The sequence below is a fragment of the Festucalex cinctus genome, chromosome 12 (genome assembly GCF_051991245.1).
Source record: "Festucalex cinctus isolate MCC-2025b chromosome 12, RoL_Fcin_1.0, whole genome shotgun sequence".
In the NCBI taxonomy this organism is placed as follows: Eukaryota; Metazoa; Chordata; class Actinopteri; order Syngnathiformes; family Syngnathidae; genus Festucalex; species Festucalex cinctus.
In genome coordinates, this window is record NC_135422.1 from 13,714,042 (window position 1) to 13,731,639 (window position 17,598).

Here is a 17,598-nt window from a genome sequence, read left to right on the forward strand (position 1 = left end):
AAAAAAAACACAAGCTATAGTAAGGCTTTTTTTTTTTTAATGACCATGTATAGTAAGGCGTTTTTTGTTTTGTTTTGTTTTTAAAAACAACCATGTATAGTAGGACATGTTTTAAAAAAAACAAAAACAAAAAAAAAAAAACAGACAAGCTATAGTAAGGATTTTTTTTTTGAATGACCATGTATAGTAAGGCATTTTTTTTCTTTCAAAAAACAACCATGTATAGTAAGACGTGTTAAAAAAAAACACAAGCTACATTAAGGTTTTTTTTTTTAAATGACCATGTATAGTAAGGCTTAAAAAAAAAAGAGAACATGTTATAGTAAGGCTTTTTTTTCCCAAAAGAACTACGTAAGTAAGACGTGTTTAAAAAAAAACAAAAAAAAAAACACAAGCTATAGTAAGGCTTTTTTTTTTTTAATGACCATGTATAGTAAGGCGTTTTTTGTTTTGTTTTGTTTTTAAAAACAACCATGTATAGTAGGACATGTTTTAAAAAAAAAAAAAACAAAAAAAAAAAAACAGACAAGCTATAGTAAGGATTTTTTTTTTGAATGACCATGTATAGTAAGGCATTTTTTTTCTTTCAAAAAACAACCATGTATAGTAAGACGTGTTAAAAAAAAACACAAGCTACATTAAGGTTTTTTTTTTTAAACGACCATGTATAGTAAGGCGGGGGTTTTTTCTTTCAAAAAACAACCATTTATAGTAGGACGTGTAAAAAAAAAAAAAAAAAAAAAAAAAAACATACATATAGTAAGGCTATAGTAAGGCTATTTTTTTTTTTTTTTAAATGACCATGTATAATAAGGCGTGGTTTTTTTTTTATTTCAAAAAACAACCATGTATAGTAGGACATGTTAAAAAAAAACAAAAAACCAAGCTATAGTGAGGCTTTTTTTTTTTTTTTAAATGACCATGTATAGTAAGGGGCGGCACGGTAGTCGAGTGGTTAGCACGTCCGCTTCCCAGTTCTGAGGTCTCCGGTTCGAGTCCAGGCTCGGACCTTCCTGGGTGGAGTTTGCATGTTCTCCCCGTGCCCGTGTGGGTCTTCTCCGGTCTCCTCCCACATTCCAAAGACATGCATGGCAGGCTAATTGGGCGCTCCGAATTGTCCTTAGGTGTGCGTGTGAGTGTGGATGGTTGTTCGTCTCTGTGTGCCCTGCGATTGGTTGGCAACCAGTCGAGGGTGTCCCCCGCCTACTGCCCAGAGACCACTGAGATAGGCGCCAGCAGCCCCCGCGACTCTTGTGAGGAATAAGCGGTCAAGAAAATGGATGGATGTATCGTAAGGCGTTTTTTTTTTCTTTCAAAAAACAACCATGTATAGTAGGATGTGTTAAAAAACAAAACAAAACAAAAAAAACAAAACACAAGCTATAGAAAGGCTTTTTTTTTTAAAACGACCATGTATAGTAAGACGTTTTTTTTTATTATTTCAAAAAACAACCATGTATAGTAGGATGTGTTTAAAAAAAAGAAAAAAACAAAACAAAACACAAGCTATAGGCTTTTTTTTTAAATGACCATGTATAGTAAGGCGTTTTTTTTTGTTTTTGTTTTTTTTCTTCCAAAAAACAACCATGGACGTGTTTAAAAAATAAAAAATAAATAAAAAAAATTAAAAAAAACAGACAAGCTATCGTAAGGCTTTTTTTTAAATGACCATGTATCGTAAGAAGTTTTTTTTTTATTTAAAAAGAAAACCACATAGTGGACGTGTTTAAAAAACAAAACAAAAAAAAACTAAAAAACAAACAGACAAGCTATAGTAAGGATTTTTTTTTGAATGACCATGTATAGTAAGGCATTTTTTTTCTTTCAAAAAACAACCATGTATAGTAAGACGTGTTAAAAAAAAAAACACAAGCTACATTAAGGTGTTTTTTTTTAAACGACCATGTATAGTAAGGTGTGGTTTTTTTATTTCAAAAAACAACCATGTATAGTAGGACGTGTTTTAAAAAAAAAAAAAAAGAAACAAAAAACAAAACAAAAAAACACAAGCTATAGTAAGGCGTTTTTTTTTTCTTTCAAAAAACAACCATGTATAGTAAGACGTGTTTAAAAAAAATAAATAAAAAAAACAAAAAAAAACAAAAAAAACACACAAGCTACATTAAGGTTTTTTTTTTTAAACGACCATGTATCGTAAGGCGTTTTTTTTTTTCTTTCAAAAAACAACCATGTATAGTAGGATGTGTTAAAAAACAAAACAAAACAAAAAAAACCAAAACACAAGCTATAGAAAGGCTTTTTTTTTTAAACGACCATGTATAGTAAGGCGTTTTTTTTTCCTTTCAAAAAACAACCATGTATAGTAGGACGTGTTAAAAACAAAAAACAAAAAAAAACACACAAGCTATAGTAAGGCTTTTTTTTTTTAAATGACCATGTATAGTAAGACGTTTTTATTTTTTTATTTCAAAAAACAACCATAGGACGTGTTTTAAAAAAAACAACAACAAAAAACACACAAGCTATAGTAAGGCTTTTTTTTTTTTTTAAATGACCATGTATAGTAAGGCGTTTTTTTTTTCTTTAAAAAAAAACCCATGTATAGTAGGACGTGTTAAAAAACCCCACAAAAAAACACACAAGCTATAGTAAGGCTTTTTTTTTTAAATGACCATGTATAGTAAGGCGTTTTTTTTTGTTTTTGTTTTTTTTTTCCAAAAAACAACCATGTATAGTAGGACGTGTTTAAAAAAAGAAAAAAACAAAACAAAACACAAGCTATAGGCTTTTTTTTTTAAATGACCATGTATAGTAAGGCGGTTTTTTTTGTTTTTGTTTTTTTTTTTTCCAAAAAACAACCATGTATAGTAGGACGTGTTTAAAAAAAAAAAAATAAATAAAAAAAATAAAAAATAAAAAAACAGACAAGCTATCATAAGGCTTTTTTTTTAAATGACCATGTATCGTAAGAAGTTTTTTTTTTATTTAAAAAGAAAACCACATAGAGTAGGACGTGTTTAAAAAACAAAACAAACAAAAAACAAAAAACAAACAGACAAGCTATAGTAAGGATTTTTTTTTGAATGACCATGTATAGTAAGGCATTTTTTTTCTTTCAAAAAACAACCATGTATAGTAAGACGTGTTAAAAAAAAAAACACAAGCTACATTAAGGTTTTTTTTTTTAAACGACCATGTATAGTAAGGCGTTTTTTTTTTCTTTCAAAAAACAACCATGTATAGTAAGACGTGTTTAAAAAAAATAAATAAAAAAAACAAAAAAAAACAAAAAAAACACACAAGCTACATTAAGGTTTTTTTTTAAACGACCATGTATAGTAAGGCGTTTTTTTTTTTCTTTCAAAAAACAACCATGTATAGTAAGACGTGTTTAAAAAAAATAAATAAAAAAAACACAAAAAAAACAAAAAAAAACACACAAGCTACATTAAGGTTTTTTTTTTAAACGACCATGTATAGTAAGGCGTTTTTTTTTTTTCTTTCAAAAAACAGCCATGTATAGTAGGACGTGTTAAAAAAAAAAACACACAAAAAAAAAACACAAGCTATAGTAAGGCTTTTTTTTTTTTTTAAATGACCATGTATAGTAAGACGTTTTTATTTTTTTATTTCAAAAAACAACCATGTATAGTAGGACGTGTTTAAAAAAAAAAACAAAACAAAAAAAAAAACACAAGCTATAGTAAGGCTTTTTTTTTTTTTTAAATGACCATGTATAGTAAGACGTTTTTATTTTTTTATTTCAAAAAACAACCATGTATAGTAGGACGTGTTTAAAAAAACAAAAACAAAAAAAAACCACAAGCTTTCGTAAGGCTTTTTTTTTTTTTTTTTAAATGACCATGTTTCGTAAGGCGTTTTTTTTTCTTTCAAAAAACAACCATGTATAGTAAGACGTGTTTAAAAATACAAAAATCCCCCCCAAAATAAACACAAGCTATTGTAAGGCTTTTTTTTTTTTAAATGACCATGTATAGTAAGGCGTTTTTTTTTCTTTCAAAAAACAACCATGTATAGTGAGACGTGTTAAAAAAAAAAAAAACACAAGCTATAGTAAGGCTTTTTATTTGTAAACGACCATGTATAGTAAGGCTTAAAAAAACAAAAAAACAAAAAAACAAAAACAAAACATGTAGTAGGACATGTTTAAAAAACAAAAAACAAAACAAAAACAACACAAGCTATAGTAAGGCTTTTTTTTTTTAAATGACCATGTATAGTAAGACGTGTTAAAAAAAACCACACAAGCTACATTAAGGTTTTTTTTTTCAACGACCATGTATAGTAAGGCGTTTTTTTTTCTTTCAAAAAACAACCATGTATAGTAAGACGTGTTTAAAAATACAAAAAAAAAAAAAAAACACAAGCTATCGTAAAGCTTTTTTTTTAAACGACCATGTATAGTAAGGCTTAAAAAAAAAATATATATATATATATATATATATAAATAAAAAAATAAAAAAAAAAAGTGTAGTGTAGTTTACCACACGTTAGCCAGGGCTTGACTTTTTCCTAATGTATTTTTTTTTTTTAAGGATTCCCTTTTTTTTTTTTTTTTTAAATTAGCTGTTTAATGACAAAACAAAGTCGGGGATTTCAAACCATTGAGGTAGGGCTGCCCTCAGGTTGCGGATGTGTTATCAGCATGTGCGGTTGGCATCATGTAAAAGTGTGTCACTCATTTTTGGCGCGCCCTCACAAAGCCGCACATCACCGTGAAGCGTGCCAACGGCACACCAGTAGACTCCGGCATCATTCGCCCGCGCCTTCCTCACCGCCAAGAACCCCCTCTCGGCCTCCGCCTGCTCGGCCCAGAAGTCGCCGGGGCCGGCGTTTCCGAATTCTGGTTGGCTCTTGAAGGGCGCCGTGCTGAGGACGTGTTTCAAGCCGTCTGCCGCAGTCTTGCGGTACCAGAACATGAGCAAGAAGGCGCCGCCCAGGTTGTGGCTACAGTGCAGGCGGGCGGGATGGCCTAACCGGACCAGCAAGTCCGACATCTGGCGGACCCCTTTGCCGTCTCCTGGAAAGCAATCCAGCCAATGAATGTGTACTTATGTATTTGACAGTAAAACATGATGCGGATTCTCACCAGCAACGCTGCGGAGCAGACAGGCGACAAAGAGGATGACGACTGGCGACATTATTAAGGGGAGAGTTGAGTGACAAGTGAAACCCTCTGCCACATCCTGAAAAGGTGGCATCTGAAAAGTGGGCGGCGAAAGCATGATGCGGTGCGATAACGTGAAAAGGTTCATATTTTCTAGAGAAAAAAGAAAAAAAATAGAGAACATGTTTAAAATATTTATGAGTAAAAAGTTGACCGTCTTGATATTTCAGAGAAACAACTTCGTCAATTTAGATTTTTTATTTTTATTTTGTAGTATTTTCAGTGTTCTTTTGGTGCAAAATTTGTGCATTTATGAAGAAAAAAAATTCACAAAAATACTTCTCATACAAGTATTTTCTATCAAAAAGTTACTTTTTTGAGGAAAGTCGTATTTTTTAAGCTCAAATATAACTTTTTAAAAATACTTTTTTTTAAAGTGCCATAATTTCAAGAAAATTTTGATAGTTTATTTTTGAGAATTTTTTTTTATACTTTCCAGAAAGGTGATTTCATCAAATACATAGACTAGTAAATTGTAAATTTATGTATGCATACTTTAAAAAAATTAAAATAGAAAATCACAAGAACGTTCTCAAAACGTTGTTCTAAATTTTGGGAGTAAAAATATATAATGAGGATTTTTTATTTTATTAAATGACCATTGTGCAGTTTGTCACTTTTTTACACACGACTGGCACCTCGAGCCCAAAGTGTAACTGCAGCATGTGTTAGGCTCGTTTATTGTGCGAGTACATGCACCATCTTAAAGTGACAGCCACGGTTGACAAATGAAGACATGACTTCGAATGAGGTAAGAAAAACTCCGCCCCTCCCCTCACCAAAGAAACTGTGGAGTGTGGGGGGGGGGGGGGGGGGGGGTCTAGAAAAAGTTTAACATTACCTTTTTAAACGGCACAGTGCACCTTTAAATTAATAAGATTTTTTCCTCAACTTAAAAAAAAGTTGAGAACAGTACGGGGTGGGGGTTTGGGGGGGGGGGGGGGGGGGTGGAATGACAATATCAAGGCTTTTTATCAAAAACGTTTATTCTGAGTAAGAGTTGTCTGAAGAAAGAAAAGTTATGTGAATGAGGGAAAAAAAGTTTATTAGTATATTCTTTTGACAAAAAATGTTTTGTTTTGGCCCCCCTCAAAAATATCTGTCTTGCAATTCAAAAGGTTGTGGGTTTGAAACTTCGGGTCATGACACTGCTATGACTAAGTGTGCTTAATGTAACGAACAAATATGAGTGTCCTATGGAATTTTTTTTATTCATTTCTTCCTTTTTGTTCCCGCAGATGCCGCCATGTTTATCTTCTGACAGAGAACAGCAGTGAGTGTCCATCACCAGCACCACACGTGAATGTGTCTCGGATTAAAGTGTCCTCCTCCTGACCTCCACCGCGTCCTTCACATACACATGGAGAGCGAAAATTAGCGCCATCAAGTGGACAAACATAAAATTAAACAAAACAAAGTCTTTGCAAGTTTTTGGAATAAATGTCATCACTATTTTTGATCAAACAGATTAGTTAATAGTGCAACAGTTTGTGATGACAATAAATCTTTTTTTTTTTTTAACAAACCAACACATTAAACATACAATATACATGAGTAATCACGTCTGTGTACAAGATATAATTAACCTAAACCCGTTGCTTTCTGTAGGCCTAAAATGCAGGATTACAGTGAATAACGTTCAATTACTTTCAATAAAAACTAAGCTGGTGGAAATACTTCCTTTTTTTTGGTTCTTCATTCAAACTTGCAATGTCATTGTGTAACTGTTACACCATCTAGTGGTCGTCAGTAGTATTACACTTACACATTAACAGTGAAATTGGACTGTGAACTCATGATGGAGGTGGTTTACTGTACTTATATTTTGAAATACTTTTGTTCAGCTATATTTTTTTTGTTTCCAAGGAATATATTACGGTGACAAGAATGTGTACTGGCGCCCTCTATTGACTATCGCCATTCATAACCTGAAAGTACAGGTACAATTGCATGTTATTTTTTCAGATTTTTTCGGGAAACACAAAAAATTGAACTATTTGCATCATGAGATGATTTAAAAAATAATTTGCAAAAAAATTATGTATTTATTTTATTTATTTTTTTAAGTTTTAAAGGAAATTTAAAGGCTTGTTAATTTCCTGAAATCTTCACATAAAAAAGAAAAAAAAAAAAGAAAAAAAAAAAATCTACTGTGTGCAGGGGTACCTGTTGATCCGTCCGGGGGTGGAGCGCGAACTTGATCCGAGGTGGTTGTCAGCAGCCACGCATGTACGCGTACGTGTGAGTCTCCCCCACGATGCTCTTGTGGTAGTGTTGGCACAGCGCGTCGTCGCCGGGGCCGCTGCCCACGCAGCAGTGTTCCACCACCGGGGCCACGTCCTCTACGGACTCTTTCGCATGGGGACATTGGGGGTGCAGATGACAACACACGTTTGTCCAGCGTTGTTGCTTGTTCACATGTTACGGCGGATGTGCATCACATGACTTACTTGGGACGCTGGTGCTGTGCCTGGTGCGATTGCGCTTCCTCTTTTTGCCCTAACGCACAAATATGACTCGTTAGAGCCATATTTTGTTTCAAACAGTTGTCATTAAATGAGTACCGTCAAAATCCTGTGTAATACGCACCCATATATGTGATGACTCCCCCATACCCAAAAAATAAAAATAAAAACCTTACCACCTCTTGTTCATATAAACATTAACATTTTTCTTTTCCTATTAAGCCCCCCCACCTCAATGTTTTATATATTTATTTATTTGTGGGATTTAATAGTAAAGACATCAATAAAATGTGTAATCATCCATAACTTTAAAAAGGCAAATGTGCCACACAATAATAATACTGAGCAATCTGGACAGATGTGCATTGTTAATTTTTTTGATACCTTGAATAATGCTGCAGTCTGAGGAGAAAAAGTTGCATTATTTTTGTTTTAAAAAGTTTAACACCAAGAAAATGTATATAAAAGTCAGTCATATTTATGATTTAAAAAATGGTATCATTTCTGGCAAATCTTCTTTCTTCAGAAAGTCAAATATTTTCAAATAAAAATATTTCCTACAATTATCACCTTACAAGATTTGTTTTTTATTATTATTATTATAGTGTTAAGAAAAAGTCATAATACTACCTGAAGTTGAGCTTATTTTGTTTTGTAACCAAAACAGCTTTCTCCATTAAAATGAATGGAAAAGCCTTTGATCGTTAGCCTTTTATCAAAAAAAAAAATAATTCCTAGAATTATCACCTTACAAGAACATTTTTTTATTTTAGTGTCAATTATAAAGTCATAATACTACCTGAAGTTGATTTTGTTTCATAACCAAATCAGCTTTCTCCATTAAAATGAATGGAAAAGAATTAAATCAGTTCCTAGAATATTTTTTCAATTATTAAAAATAAATATAGGTATTTCCTAGAATTATCACCTTACAAGAACATTTTTTAATTATATTGTCAAGTATAACAGTGCTACCTGAAGTTGAAGTTTAATTTTGTAACCAAATCAGCTTTCCCCATTAAAATCAATGGCGAAACTTTTGATCAGTTCCTAGTTTTTTTATTTTTTTTATTCTTTTTTTAATAGGAAACATAGCACTCTATAGCATAATACTATACAGTAAAAAAAAAATAAAAAAATGTTAGAGTAATTCAATGGACATTGTGCTGCTCTATGTTGTGCGCTATAACTACAAGCTAATGACGTGCGCTGACGTTCAAACGCAAATTTGGTCAAATATTCTTGGCCACATATTCTTCCTCGCAGCCATCTTCAGACAAAAGTTAAATGCATCTCTCGCACGAACAAAGGTTAAATATTGGATTTGCTTTTCCTCAACATTCAAGTTCGTAGGGAAAAAAATACTAGTGCTGTATTTTCAACAACAAAACAATCTTAGATTCTGAGAAAGAAGTCTTACGTAGTTTTCTGTGCAGGACCAGTCGGGATACTGCAGGCTGTGGAGGATTTTGTGCTCTTCGGCTTGCTGGTAGTACCTGGCTTGCAGCTTTTTTGGCAGCGACTTCCACTGCGTGAGCCAAAACAAGTCAACCCCATGACATGAAAATAGAACTCATTTACGCACTACTTTTTTTATTTTTACCATCCTTCCTAGGATTTTATTGACCGCCGCGGAGTTGGTGATGTTGAACTGGGCGACGACGTTGGGACTCTGCTCCTTGCGGAACAGCATGAAGGCGTTGGGCGGCTTCTTGATGTACGGCCGCGCGCCTTCCGGCTGCCCGTAACTTTGGCTTTTGCCGCTGTTACTACACACAAACGTGATTACGAGAACTGCAGGAGCTGAGTTTTATTTTGCTTTTTTTTTTAAATTTATTTATTTTTTAATACTTACATGGGCTGAGTGTCATCAGTGGGAGGTTCCATGGAGTCCGATGACGAGGACGTCCCACACATCATCTCGCCATTACTAAACGCACGCGCGCACACACATACACGCTATATACTTTAAACAGACACTGCGTCACAAATAAAGTCAAGTTAGCTCATTGGAATATCAAGACTTAATCCTATAAAGCTAAACATGTTATATTAAACACAAGACAATTTGAGCCCTCTATTTCATGAGTATTTTTTTCCCCTCATTAAAACCATGACATATATAATCTGACACATGCATTGCAGGGATAATCCATTAGAGGGCAGTATCGCCCAGCTAAATGGCTTTTTCAGCCATCTTGCAAGATCACCCCAATTGAGAAAGGAGAGACACCTAAATAGTGGGAAATGTTCTGATTTTTGGAAACATTAATATGTTGGATATGTCTATTTATTAATTATTATATCTTGGACAGTTAGAAATGTACGAATTTAAAACATTGTGGCCAAATGTATCAAATATGAACCAAATCAAAAGTCATATGTGGAAGTTTATTTTTTTTTCCCTCTCAAAAGGACCAATACTCTATTTACAAAAAAAAAAAAAATCATATACATATTTCATGGTTCAGGGTTTATAGGGTTAAATCCCATTTTGAAAAACAACTGATTAATTGGCAGGCCTGCAAATACACCATTAGAGCGTTTTACTTGTTTTTATACTTGCTATTTTTTATTTTTTATTTTTTTTTTACAATTTGTGAGCTTTACAGAGGAGAAGTAAATTATTTTCTCCCCCACAGGAACACACTACAACAAAGATAATGATCATAGTCACATAATCAAGCACACCAAAAAAAAATAAAAAATTCTTTGATGGTAAGTAAAGGAAAATGCATTTTAAAATTCAAAAGGACCAATAAATACTCTATTTACAAAAAAAAAAAAAATCATATACATATTTCATGGTTCAGGGTTTATAGGGTTAAATCCCATTTTGAAAAACAACTGATTAATTGGCAGGCCTGCAAATACACCATTAGAGCGTTTGACTTGTTTTTATACTTGCTATTTTTTTTTTTTTTTTTTTTTTACAATTTGTGAGCTTTACAGAGGAAAATTAAATTATTTTCTCTCCCACAGGAACACACTACAACAAAGATAATGATCATAGTCACATAATCAAGCACACCAAAAAAAAAAAAAAAATTCTTTGATGGTAAGTAAAGGAAAATGCATTTTAAAAATTCACATCTTTACTTTTGTTATCGGTTATATATATATATATATATATATATATATATATATATATATATATATATATATATATATATATATATATATATAGTACCGATAGCAATGTGGTCCACCATACGACAAGTATCCAATGGAATGTCAGTCAAACCCGCACCAGTTACATGAAAATAAGTTATGTGAATCACTACACTATTAGCAGCTTACACCAACTAGTCGACATACGCCTGCTCCGCCGAATGGAAATCAAGCTCGTGCCAGCTGAATCAGAGTCAGCTATGTGAAGCGCTGCACTACCAACGTGCTTCGTGACCTCGCTTGCGACCCTTTCAAACTTCTCTTTAACGCAAGTGTGTCTTTGTCACTTACGCTCTTCCGAGAAGAGGCTGGTCCGCGCCGTCGTGCATCGGCATCACCATGTCGTCGTCGTCGTCGTCATCCTGGGGAGAAAACACACGCGCACACGCACCAGAAACTTTGCAAGGGAACCATGCCAGGCAGATGGCGCCTAAGCCCCTTTTGCACTACATTAACCATCCGCCGTACAACGGTGAAACATAATAAAAGACAATGAGCACACAGGCCCTGGCACATCTAGTCTACATTTTATGCTTGGAGTATGTTTGAATATGTTTATTATTTGATGTAAATGTGTTTATTAACTCATTCATTCCCAAAAACATATTTATACGTTTTTTTAAGGTTTTTTGTATGCTAGAGTTTTTGTATGAAGGCTTTGATGCAATTTCTGACCTAATGAGGTTGCTTAAACCATGGCAGTTATTACAAAAAAAAAAAGAAAAGGCCAGCAGGTGGCAGCAGAGTATAAGAGAACAACCAGGGCCATGTTGCAACAAGCTCTTTTTCCCAGTGTTTTTCAACAGGTTTGTGATTAATGATGAAACTTAATTAATTATAATGCTAATTGCTGCAAAACATAAAAACATACAAATATACTTTTTTTTTCTTTTTTTTTTTCCCCCTGATGAAAAAAAAGAGACTCTAATCTTTATTTTGGTAGGTTCCATGTTTTTATAGCAATAGAACATGAAAATGGCTGGGAGTGAATGAGTTAATAGGCGTGGGAGGGGTAAAACTACTTTTAAAACGTTTATGGTGCGTTTTGTTTGCACCCCTTCTGAAATGCAATGTAAGATTACGCAAGATGACACCGAGGTCCTGTCTCATGGGAAAGGACTTTGGTTCCAAGGAACTATGTTGAAGTGACATGACACATTTCAACTGAGAGACAAGTTTTGGATAAGAAACATCAAATGTAAGACATTTTATTTGTTTAAAAATGTTGTCAAATGAGTTTGAAATGCTTTTTTGTTTTAGCGATTGCGTTTTTTTCCAATTACTTATATTTTCCACTATCACACTCTTTAAAAAAAAACAGGTTAAAAAAACAACAACTTTTTGGTTGATGTATTTACTGAGTTAGGTTTATTTAACTTTTTGAGATATATAGTTTAGTTTTTGTATAAACTACAATTTCTCTTTTTCTTTACTTGCCTCAACATTTTGGAACCCAAAAAGTTGGTATATTAAAACCCAATAACTTGGGATTTTTATTTAAAACCCCAAAAGTTGGATTTATTTAACTTTTTGGGTTACATAAATAACCCAAAAAGTTGGGTCAAATTAAGAACCCACAATTTTTTTTGTTTTTGTTTTTTTTGTTTAGTGGGTTTTTCATTTGACCCAATAAAAAAAATTATATTTATTATAATCCCTAAAAGTTGTGGTTTTGGGTTATTTATTTAACTTTTTTGGTTCATTAAATAACCCAAATGAATAACCCACAAAATATCCATCCATCTATCCATTTTCTTGACCGCTTATTCCTCACAAGGGTCACGAGGGGTGCTGGAGCCTATCTCAGCTGGCTCTGGGCAGTAGGTGGGGGACACCCTGAACCAGTTGCCAACCAATCGCAGACCCACAAAATAATCTTTTTTTTTTACATTAAAGAAACCCCAATTTTTGGGTTATTTTGTGGGTTATTCATTTGCTCCAACTTTTTGGGGTTAAATGAATAATTCAAAAGGTTGTTTTTGGGGTGACTTAACTCCACAACCCCAAAAAGTTGTCAGTCCCTCTTTGACCCATTTGATTTAATTTTTGACTCCACTGTTTTTAGTGTATTATCGGTACCTGAAGACTGTGGCGGGGTTTTTTTTCCCTCATTTTTTTTGTGCATTATCAGAGCCATAACAAAGTGCAGAACAGCGTGAAAAGGATCTGGTTACCTGGCTTTGGATGCCGATAAGGCCCGGTTGGCCGCCCAGGTAGTCGGGCAACCAAAAGTCATCCAGCACGTTGGAGAATTCATCGTCTACAATCGGGGGCTGCCCCTCCATCACAAGCGTCAGGTGGTCTTGACCGCTTGCCAAGTCTGTCAGGCCGTTGGGCTCGATGGCCGCGGATGTAACGGGCACGGGTTGGGGTTCTTCTTTAGGGGACAGCGGCGGCACCGCCGCCAAGGGGGCGCTGGCAGGCGTGGCGCCCCACAGGATGGCGTCGGCCGACTTCATGATGTTGTCCAGCAACTTGTCCCACTTGACTTCCTCGTCGTTGGGCAGCGTCTGACGATGAGCCATGCTGTGCACTCCTGACTGCCTGGCGCCTAAAATCTCCTCGCACAGCAAAAAAACAACCATGAAACACGGCGCGATGCTTGTGATACACTCACTTATATTTTGGACTGGCACAAAATATAACTAAAAAAAACTTCCCTGGCTTTTCTGGCTTTTTTTTTTTTTGGCTTGGCTTTTTTGGATTTTCGCTCAGCCCTTTGCCTAACATGTAGTTCTGCCACTGATGTTTATTGATGTTTCAGATTCCTATCTATATTTGGCCCCAAAAGAGGCCCACCGGGCATCTGCCCTGTGTGCCAGATGGCCAGTCCAGCCTTGGATATACTCATAAGATTTAATACAATTCATGAAAATGCCACTTTTTATACCAGAATAGAGTCCATTCTAGTAGTTACATGAAAGACTATACTATGGCTCAGCTATAGGAAAAAAATAATCATATTGCAATCTCCCACCCCCCACCCTTCAATATTGTGATGGCAATATCAAAGTTGTTTCCCAAGTTCTTCTTCCCATGTATTTTTTTTAACACAAGCAATAAATAAATAAATCAGTATTACAGTAAACTAACCGATTTATTATATAGAAATGTTTTAGTCTTATAAGTGACTTAATAGGAAAGACATGAAAATGTAGTTTTTAACTTAATCATCCACTTCGACAACTTCAAATTCTGCCAAACAAAAATCAAATCAGTAAGTCACAACTCTTTTTAAAGGAAATCTATATTTCTACTTCACTTCAACTTTTCTTGTTTCATGAAGCAATGATTATGTGACTATGTGGACTGCATTTAAGCCCTCAACTTATCCAGGCACTAATAAAATATACATTTACTAAATATGTAAAAAAAAAAAAAAAAAATCAAGCCTTCCAACAGATTAAAATGAAGCAGAGGTCGCAGCCATTGCGATTATTATAATATTTGTATTCTGCTACATTACAATGTCAGTTTGAATTTACTTTTACAGGGGCATTTGAATGATTTTTTTTATAGGGATGTTCGATACCACTTTTTTTTTCAGACCGATACCGATACCGATACTCAGACCCTCAGTACTCACCGATACCAGTAGTACATTTTGACAAATAAAAAAAAAAATCACCAAAAGATATTTTTAAACAAATATATTTCCTTTAATTTTGACAAAAAAAAACAGCACAGTCAATCTTCAATAGTCTTAACACTCAAAATAAAACACAAAAATGCTCTTTTAGTTTAAGGTTCACAATTTTGAAGTATTTCCAAACCGCTGAAGTTTTGGTGAAAAACTGCTGCCAAGCTAGCGCCAGTTACACGCAAGGAGGACTCACTTAATCTCTTCCCCCTCTGCCATCAGTCGCGTCACGAGTACTTGAAAAAAGGCTGGTATCGGTCCGATACCGATACCTGGTATCGGTACTCGCCCATCCCTAATTTTTTATGAAATATATTACATCATAGGATATAGTGAATAAAAGGTTCATAACAGCCTTAAGACAGTATCAGTATCCCTCACTAACTTTTTAAACATTGATTTTGGGATGAATAAAGTGAGTTTTATTATTTGTTGCTGAATGTTCCAGTTATTTGACAAAAAAAATGATAAGATCAACAATAGTGTGTTGAAATTTGCCAATTAATTTCACTACGCCCTAACACTCCAGAAAATTCTGAGATCCACTACATTATCAATTCCATGCACATGTAATATACACACTAGCTATATTTAAAAACTAAATAAATGTAATGCCAATGGGATTGAGCCCACACAGGTATGTGAACTACTACATTATCACTAATCATGTGATCCAAAAGAAAAGCTGGATTTGATTTTCCTACTTCACTACCAATGGCACACATAGAATACAGATTTGTATCCAATATGTCAACAAGAATTGATCCCACGCCAGCTGTATTAAAATCAGAAATATGAACCCGTACATTATAAATTCCCACTCAAAGTACTTCTAAGTTCCAAAACACGAGCTGTAGGAAAATATTGTACAGTACATGCATTATAAATGGGTAGGCCCTACTTGTAGTACAAATTATAATATGTCAGTGGACTCATACCTGCTGTGGTACTCACCAGCTGTCATCAAGGTTCCTCCACCTCGACCCTGTGGAGTGTTAGGATCTCCTGCTGGACTTGCTTGCGAGGCGTGGGACGCCCACCCACAGACGTGGTAGGACAGGCAGCGCCCGAGAAACTTCTTAAAAGCCATCAAAGCTCTTTGTTATGTCATCCAACCTTTAGGTGTAAAGATTTCCCATTTGAATTTTGTCGGATTATAGCTCCAACCGAAACACTGGGCTGCCAGTGCGCCAAAACACGCCATTAAGCCCCCGTTAAAGGATGGCATTGTCTTAATTTTGTTGACAGAAAGCAAAATTAGAAACGACTTTAATAAGTTTGAAGCGACAGTTAGCTGGTGGCTTGGGTGCTAGCTGCTAACGCACCGTTAGCCTCTTTGGCTTTTTAGCAACTTAAGTGACAATATATTCAACTTAAACGTCTATATTCATGTCGTCATTCTTCTGAAACATGTCACATTATAGTAATGATCACATTTGCGTACTGATTCTGTCTCGTCAATCACCGGAAACATGTCACCATATAGTAATTAGCATATTCGCCTCCAGTTCGTACTGTCATTTCCTAAACATCTTTTAATAAACAAAAAGTTGAGTTTTAAAGTGGTACCGTTCATTAAACAAATGTGTTTAATCAAATAATGTATTACTATCATTATAGTTGGCAACCACCGCTGCTGATCCACACTGATGAGCCATAATGGCAGACACGTTGATACAGTTTCTAATCACTCACACAAGCTTACATCAGGTAAGCCACACATGGTCTCCCAGTCGGAGAAGTGAACCCACGTCAACCTGCGCCGAAGGCAAGTGACGGTTCCACTCCTCCACCTGGAGCCCACGATGATCCAGTTTCACTGCTTGCCCGTTTACAAATGACCCGTCATGGCGGCCATGTTGGTCCAGTTTGACAGCTGCCATAATGTGGTCCAGTTTCACCTTCTGCCCTCGGCTACGCTATGAGCCGTAATGGCGGATACGTTGGTCCGGTGTTGCGTAGAAACGTGACGCGACGATTCCGTAACTCGGTTTAAAAAAAAAACAAACACACTTTTGCATACAGTATTTCAATATCATGGTTTCTTTTTAGATTATAGTGCTGATGTTACATCACGCTTGGTCAATTTGCACAAATGAAGGTCGGTTTGTGATTATTCGTTGCTCTTTTATGACGTGCAGTAAACCAGGCGTAAAAAAGCTGCACAATTGTTGACGTCTCGTACTCGGTATCGTAATGACCGTCATTTGTAATGACCGTCATTTGTACGCTGAAATGTTGTATAAAAAGTCATGGTTATTCCAGTTCGTTTATTCAAAATACAAAGGAAAATAAAACTAAAAATAAATAAATAAATGTGTTTGTTTGGGGGCGTTAATTTCCTTGACAAATATTGTTTAAAAACCTCTGAATAAGTATCCATTAATGCTCCCCTCCTTTTTTTTTTTTCCCAAATGATGGTGGTGCTTATTTTGCCAAACCAAGTTTAGAAAATGAAGAAAATGATCAATCTTTAACAAAAGAACTCTCCTAAGAACTGGTAAATCACTTTGAAGTCATAGGTTCAAAATATTTTTTTTTTCTCTCTCAATCTGGGGGAAAAGTTAAATTGTTCTTTGGCCTTCTTACAGACTTTGACACCAATATATCATTTATTAAATGAAAATATCATACTGTTTATACATTTTTAAATTTAATTATAATCCAGAAGCATTTGAACATTTGTTTGTCTGTCGGTGTAACTGGACTGGAGGTGGGTTAGCCCCAGTGTTGGTACTTTCACAGATGTGCGATTGGTTTTGGAAGTTCTGATCCCGTGTTTTGTTTTTTGTTTTTTTTAAACAAAGCCACATTTTCTCAACATACAAAAACTCTTGGATACAATGTAACACAACTGTCATACCTTTATAAAACGTTTCGATAGCGTAACACATGATGTTATGGCCAAAACCAAAAGTTTGCAGCGCCTTAATAGAGACTGATATTCTACTGCATTGAAGGCTTAAACAAAAACAAAAAAAAACAAAAAAAAATCAAGAAAAACTTTAGCATGACGTTGTTAAAGTAGTCAATCAAATGAAGTCATGTGTGAACTGAACTGACAATTGGACATACATCCAGTTTGCATAACAGCTATAATTTCACCAAAGTTTTTTTTCCCCCCAACCTTTTCGGATGAGAATGAGATCATTTTATAATCGATATAGTGACAT

The 17,598-nt window shown here is 34.7% G+C and overlaps 2 protein-coding genes across 8 annotated transcripts; both read right to left on the reverse strand.

The window, feature by feature from the left end:
* Positions 1 to 4,622: 4,622 nt before the first annotated feature.
* Positions 4,623 to 5,181, reverse strand: LOC144031803 (uncharacterized). Its single transcript, XM_077539229.1, has 2 exons — positions 5,072 to 5,181; positions 4,623 to 5,002 (listed from the first exon to the last, which is right to left on the reverse strand). The coding sequence occupies exons 1-2, from the start codon at positions 5,121 to 5,123 to the stop codon at positions 4,623 to 4,625; spliced, it is 432 nt and encodes a 143-aa protein (XP_077395355.1). The 5' UTR covers positions 5,124 to 5,181.
* A 996-nt stretch (positions 5,182 to 6,177) lies between these two features.
* On the reverse strand, positions 6,178 to 16,497 carry LOC144031171 (uncharacterized). Of its 7 annotated transcripts, none has more exons than XM_077537992.1 (10): positions 16,131 to 16,497; positions 15,380 to 15,541; positions 12,960 to 13,336; positions 11,077 to 11,147; positions 9,470 to 9,544; positions 9,218 to 9,377; positions 9,035 to 9,142; positions 7,598 to 7,648; positions 7,316 to 7,513; positions 6,178 to 6,497 (listed from the first exon to the last, which is right to left on the reverse strand). In XM_077537992.1, the coding sequence occupies exons 2-9, from the start codon at positions 15,513 to 15,515 to the stop codon at positions 7,364 to 7,366; spliced, it is 1,128 nt and encodes a 375-aa protein (XP_077394118.1). In that variant the 5' UTR covers positions 15,516 to 15,541; positions 16,131 to 16,497; the 3' UTR covers positions 6,178 to 6,497; positions 7,316 to 7,363. The 7 variants fall into 7 exon arrangements, with proteins under 7 accessions (XP_077394118.1, XP_077394115.1, XP_077394117.1 ...); XM_077537989.1 differs by having other exon boundaries at positions 9,218 to 9,383; positions 16,131 to 16,496; XM_077537991.1 differs by having other exon boundaries at positions 9,218 to 9,383; positions 16,121 to 16,496.
* Positions 16,498 to 17,598: the final 1,101 nt, after the last annotated feature.

Excerpts from the sequence above, each read along its gene's own strand:
- LOC144031171 (XM_077537989.1), bottom strand. The coding sequence starts at position 15,515 with ATGGCTTTTAAGAAGTTTCTCGGGCGCTGCCTGTCCTACCACGTCTGT. Across the intron at positions 13,337-15,379 it reads AGGAACCTTGATGACAGCTG|GCGCCAGGCAGTCAGGAGTG; the intron begins GTGAGTACCACA and ends AGGAGATTTTAG. Across the intron at positions 7,649-9,034 it reads GGTCCTGCACAGAAAACTAC|GGCAAAAAGAGGAAGCGCAA; the intron begins GTAAGACTTCTT and ends TTTGTGCGTTAG.
- LOC144031803 (XM_077539229.1), bottom strand. The coding sequence starts at position 5,123 with ATGTCGCCAGTCGTCATCCTCTTTGTCGCCTGTCTGCTCCGCAGCGTT. Across the intron at positions 5,003-5,071 it reads TCTGCTCCGCAGCGTTGCTG|GAGACGGCAAAGGGGTCCGC; the intron begins GTGAGAATCCGC and ends ATTGCTTTCCAG.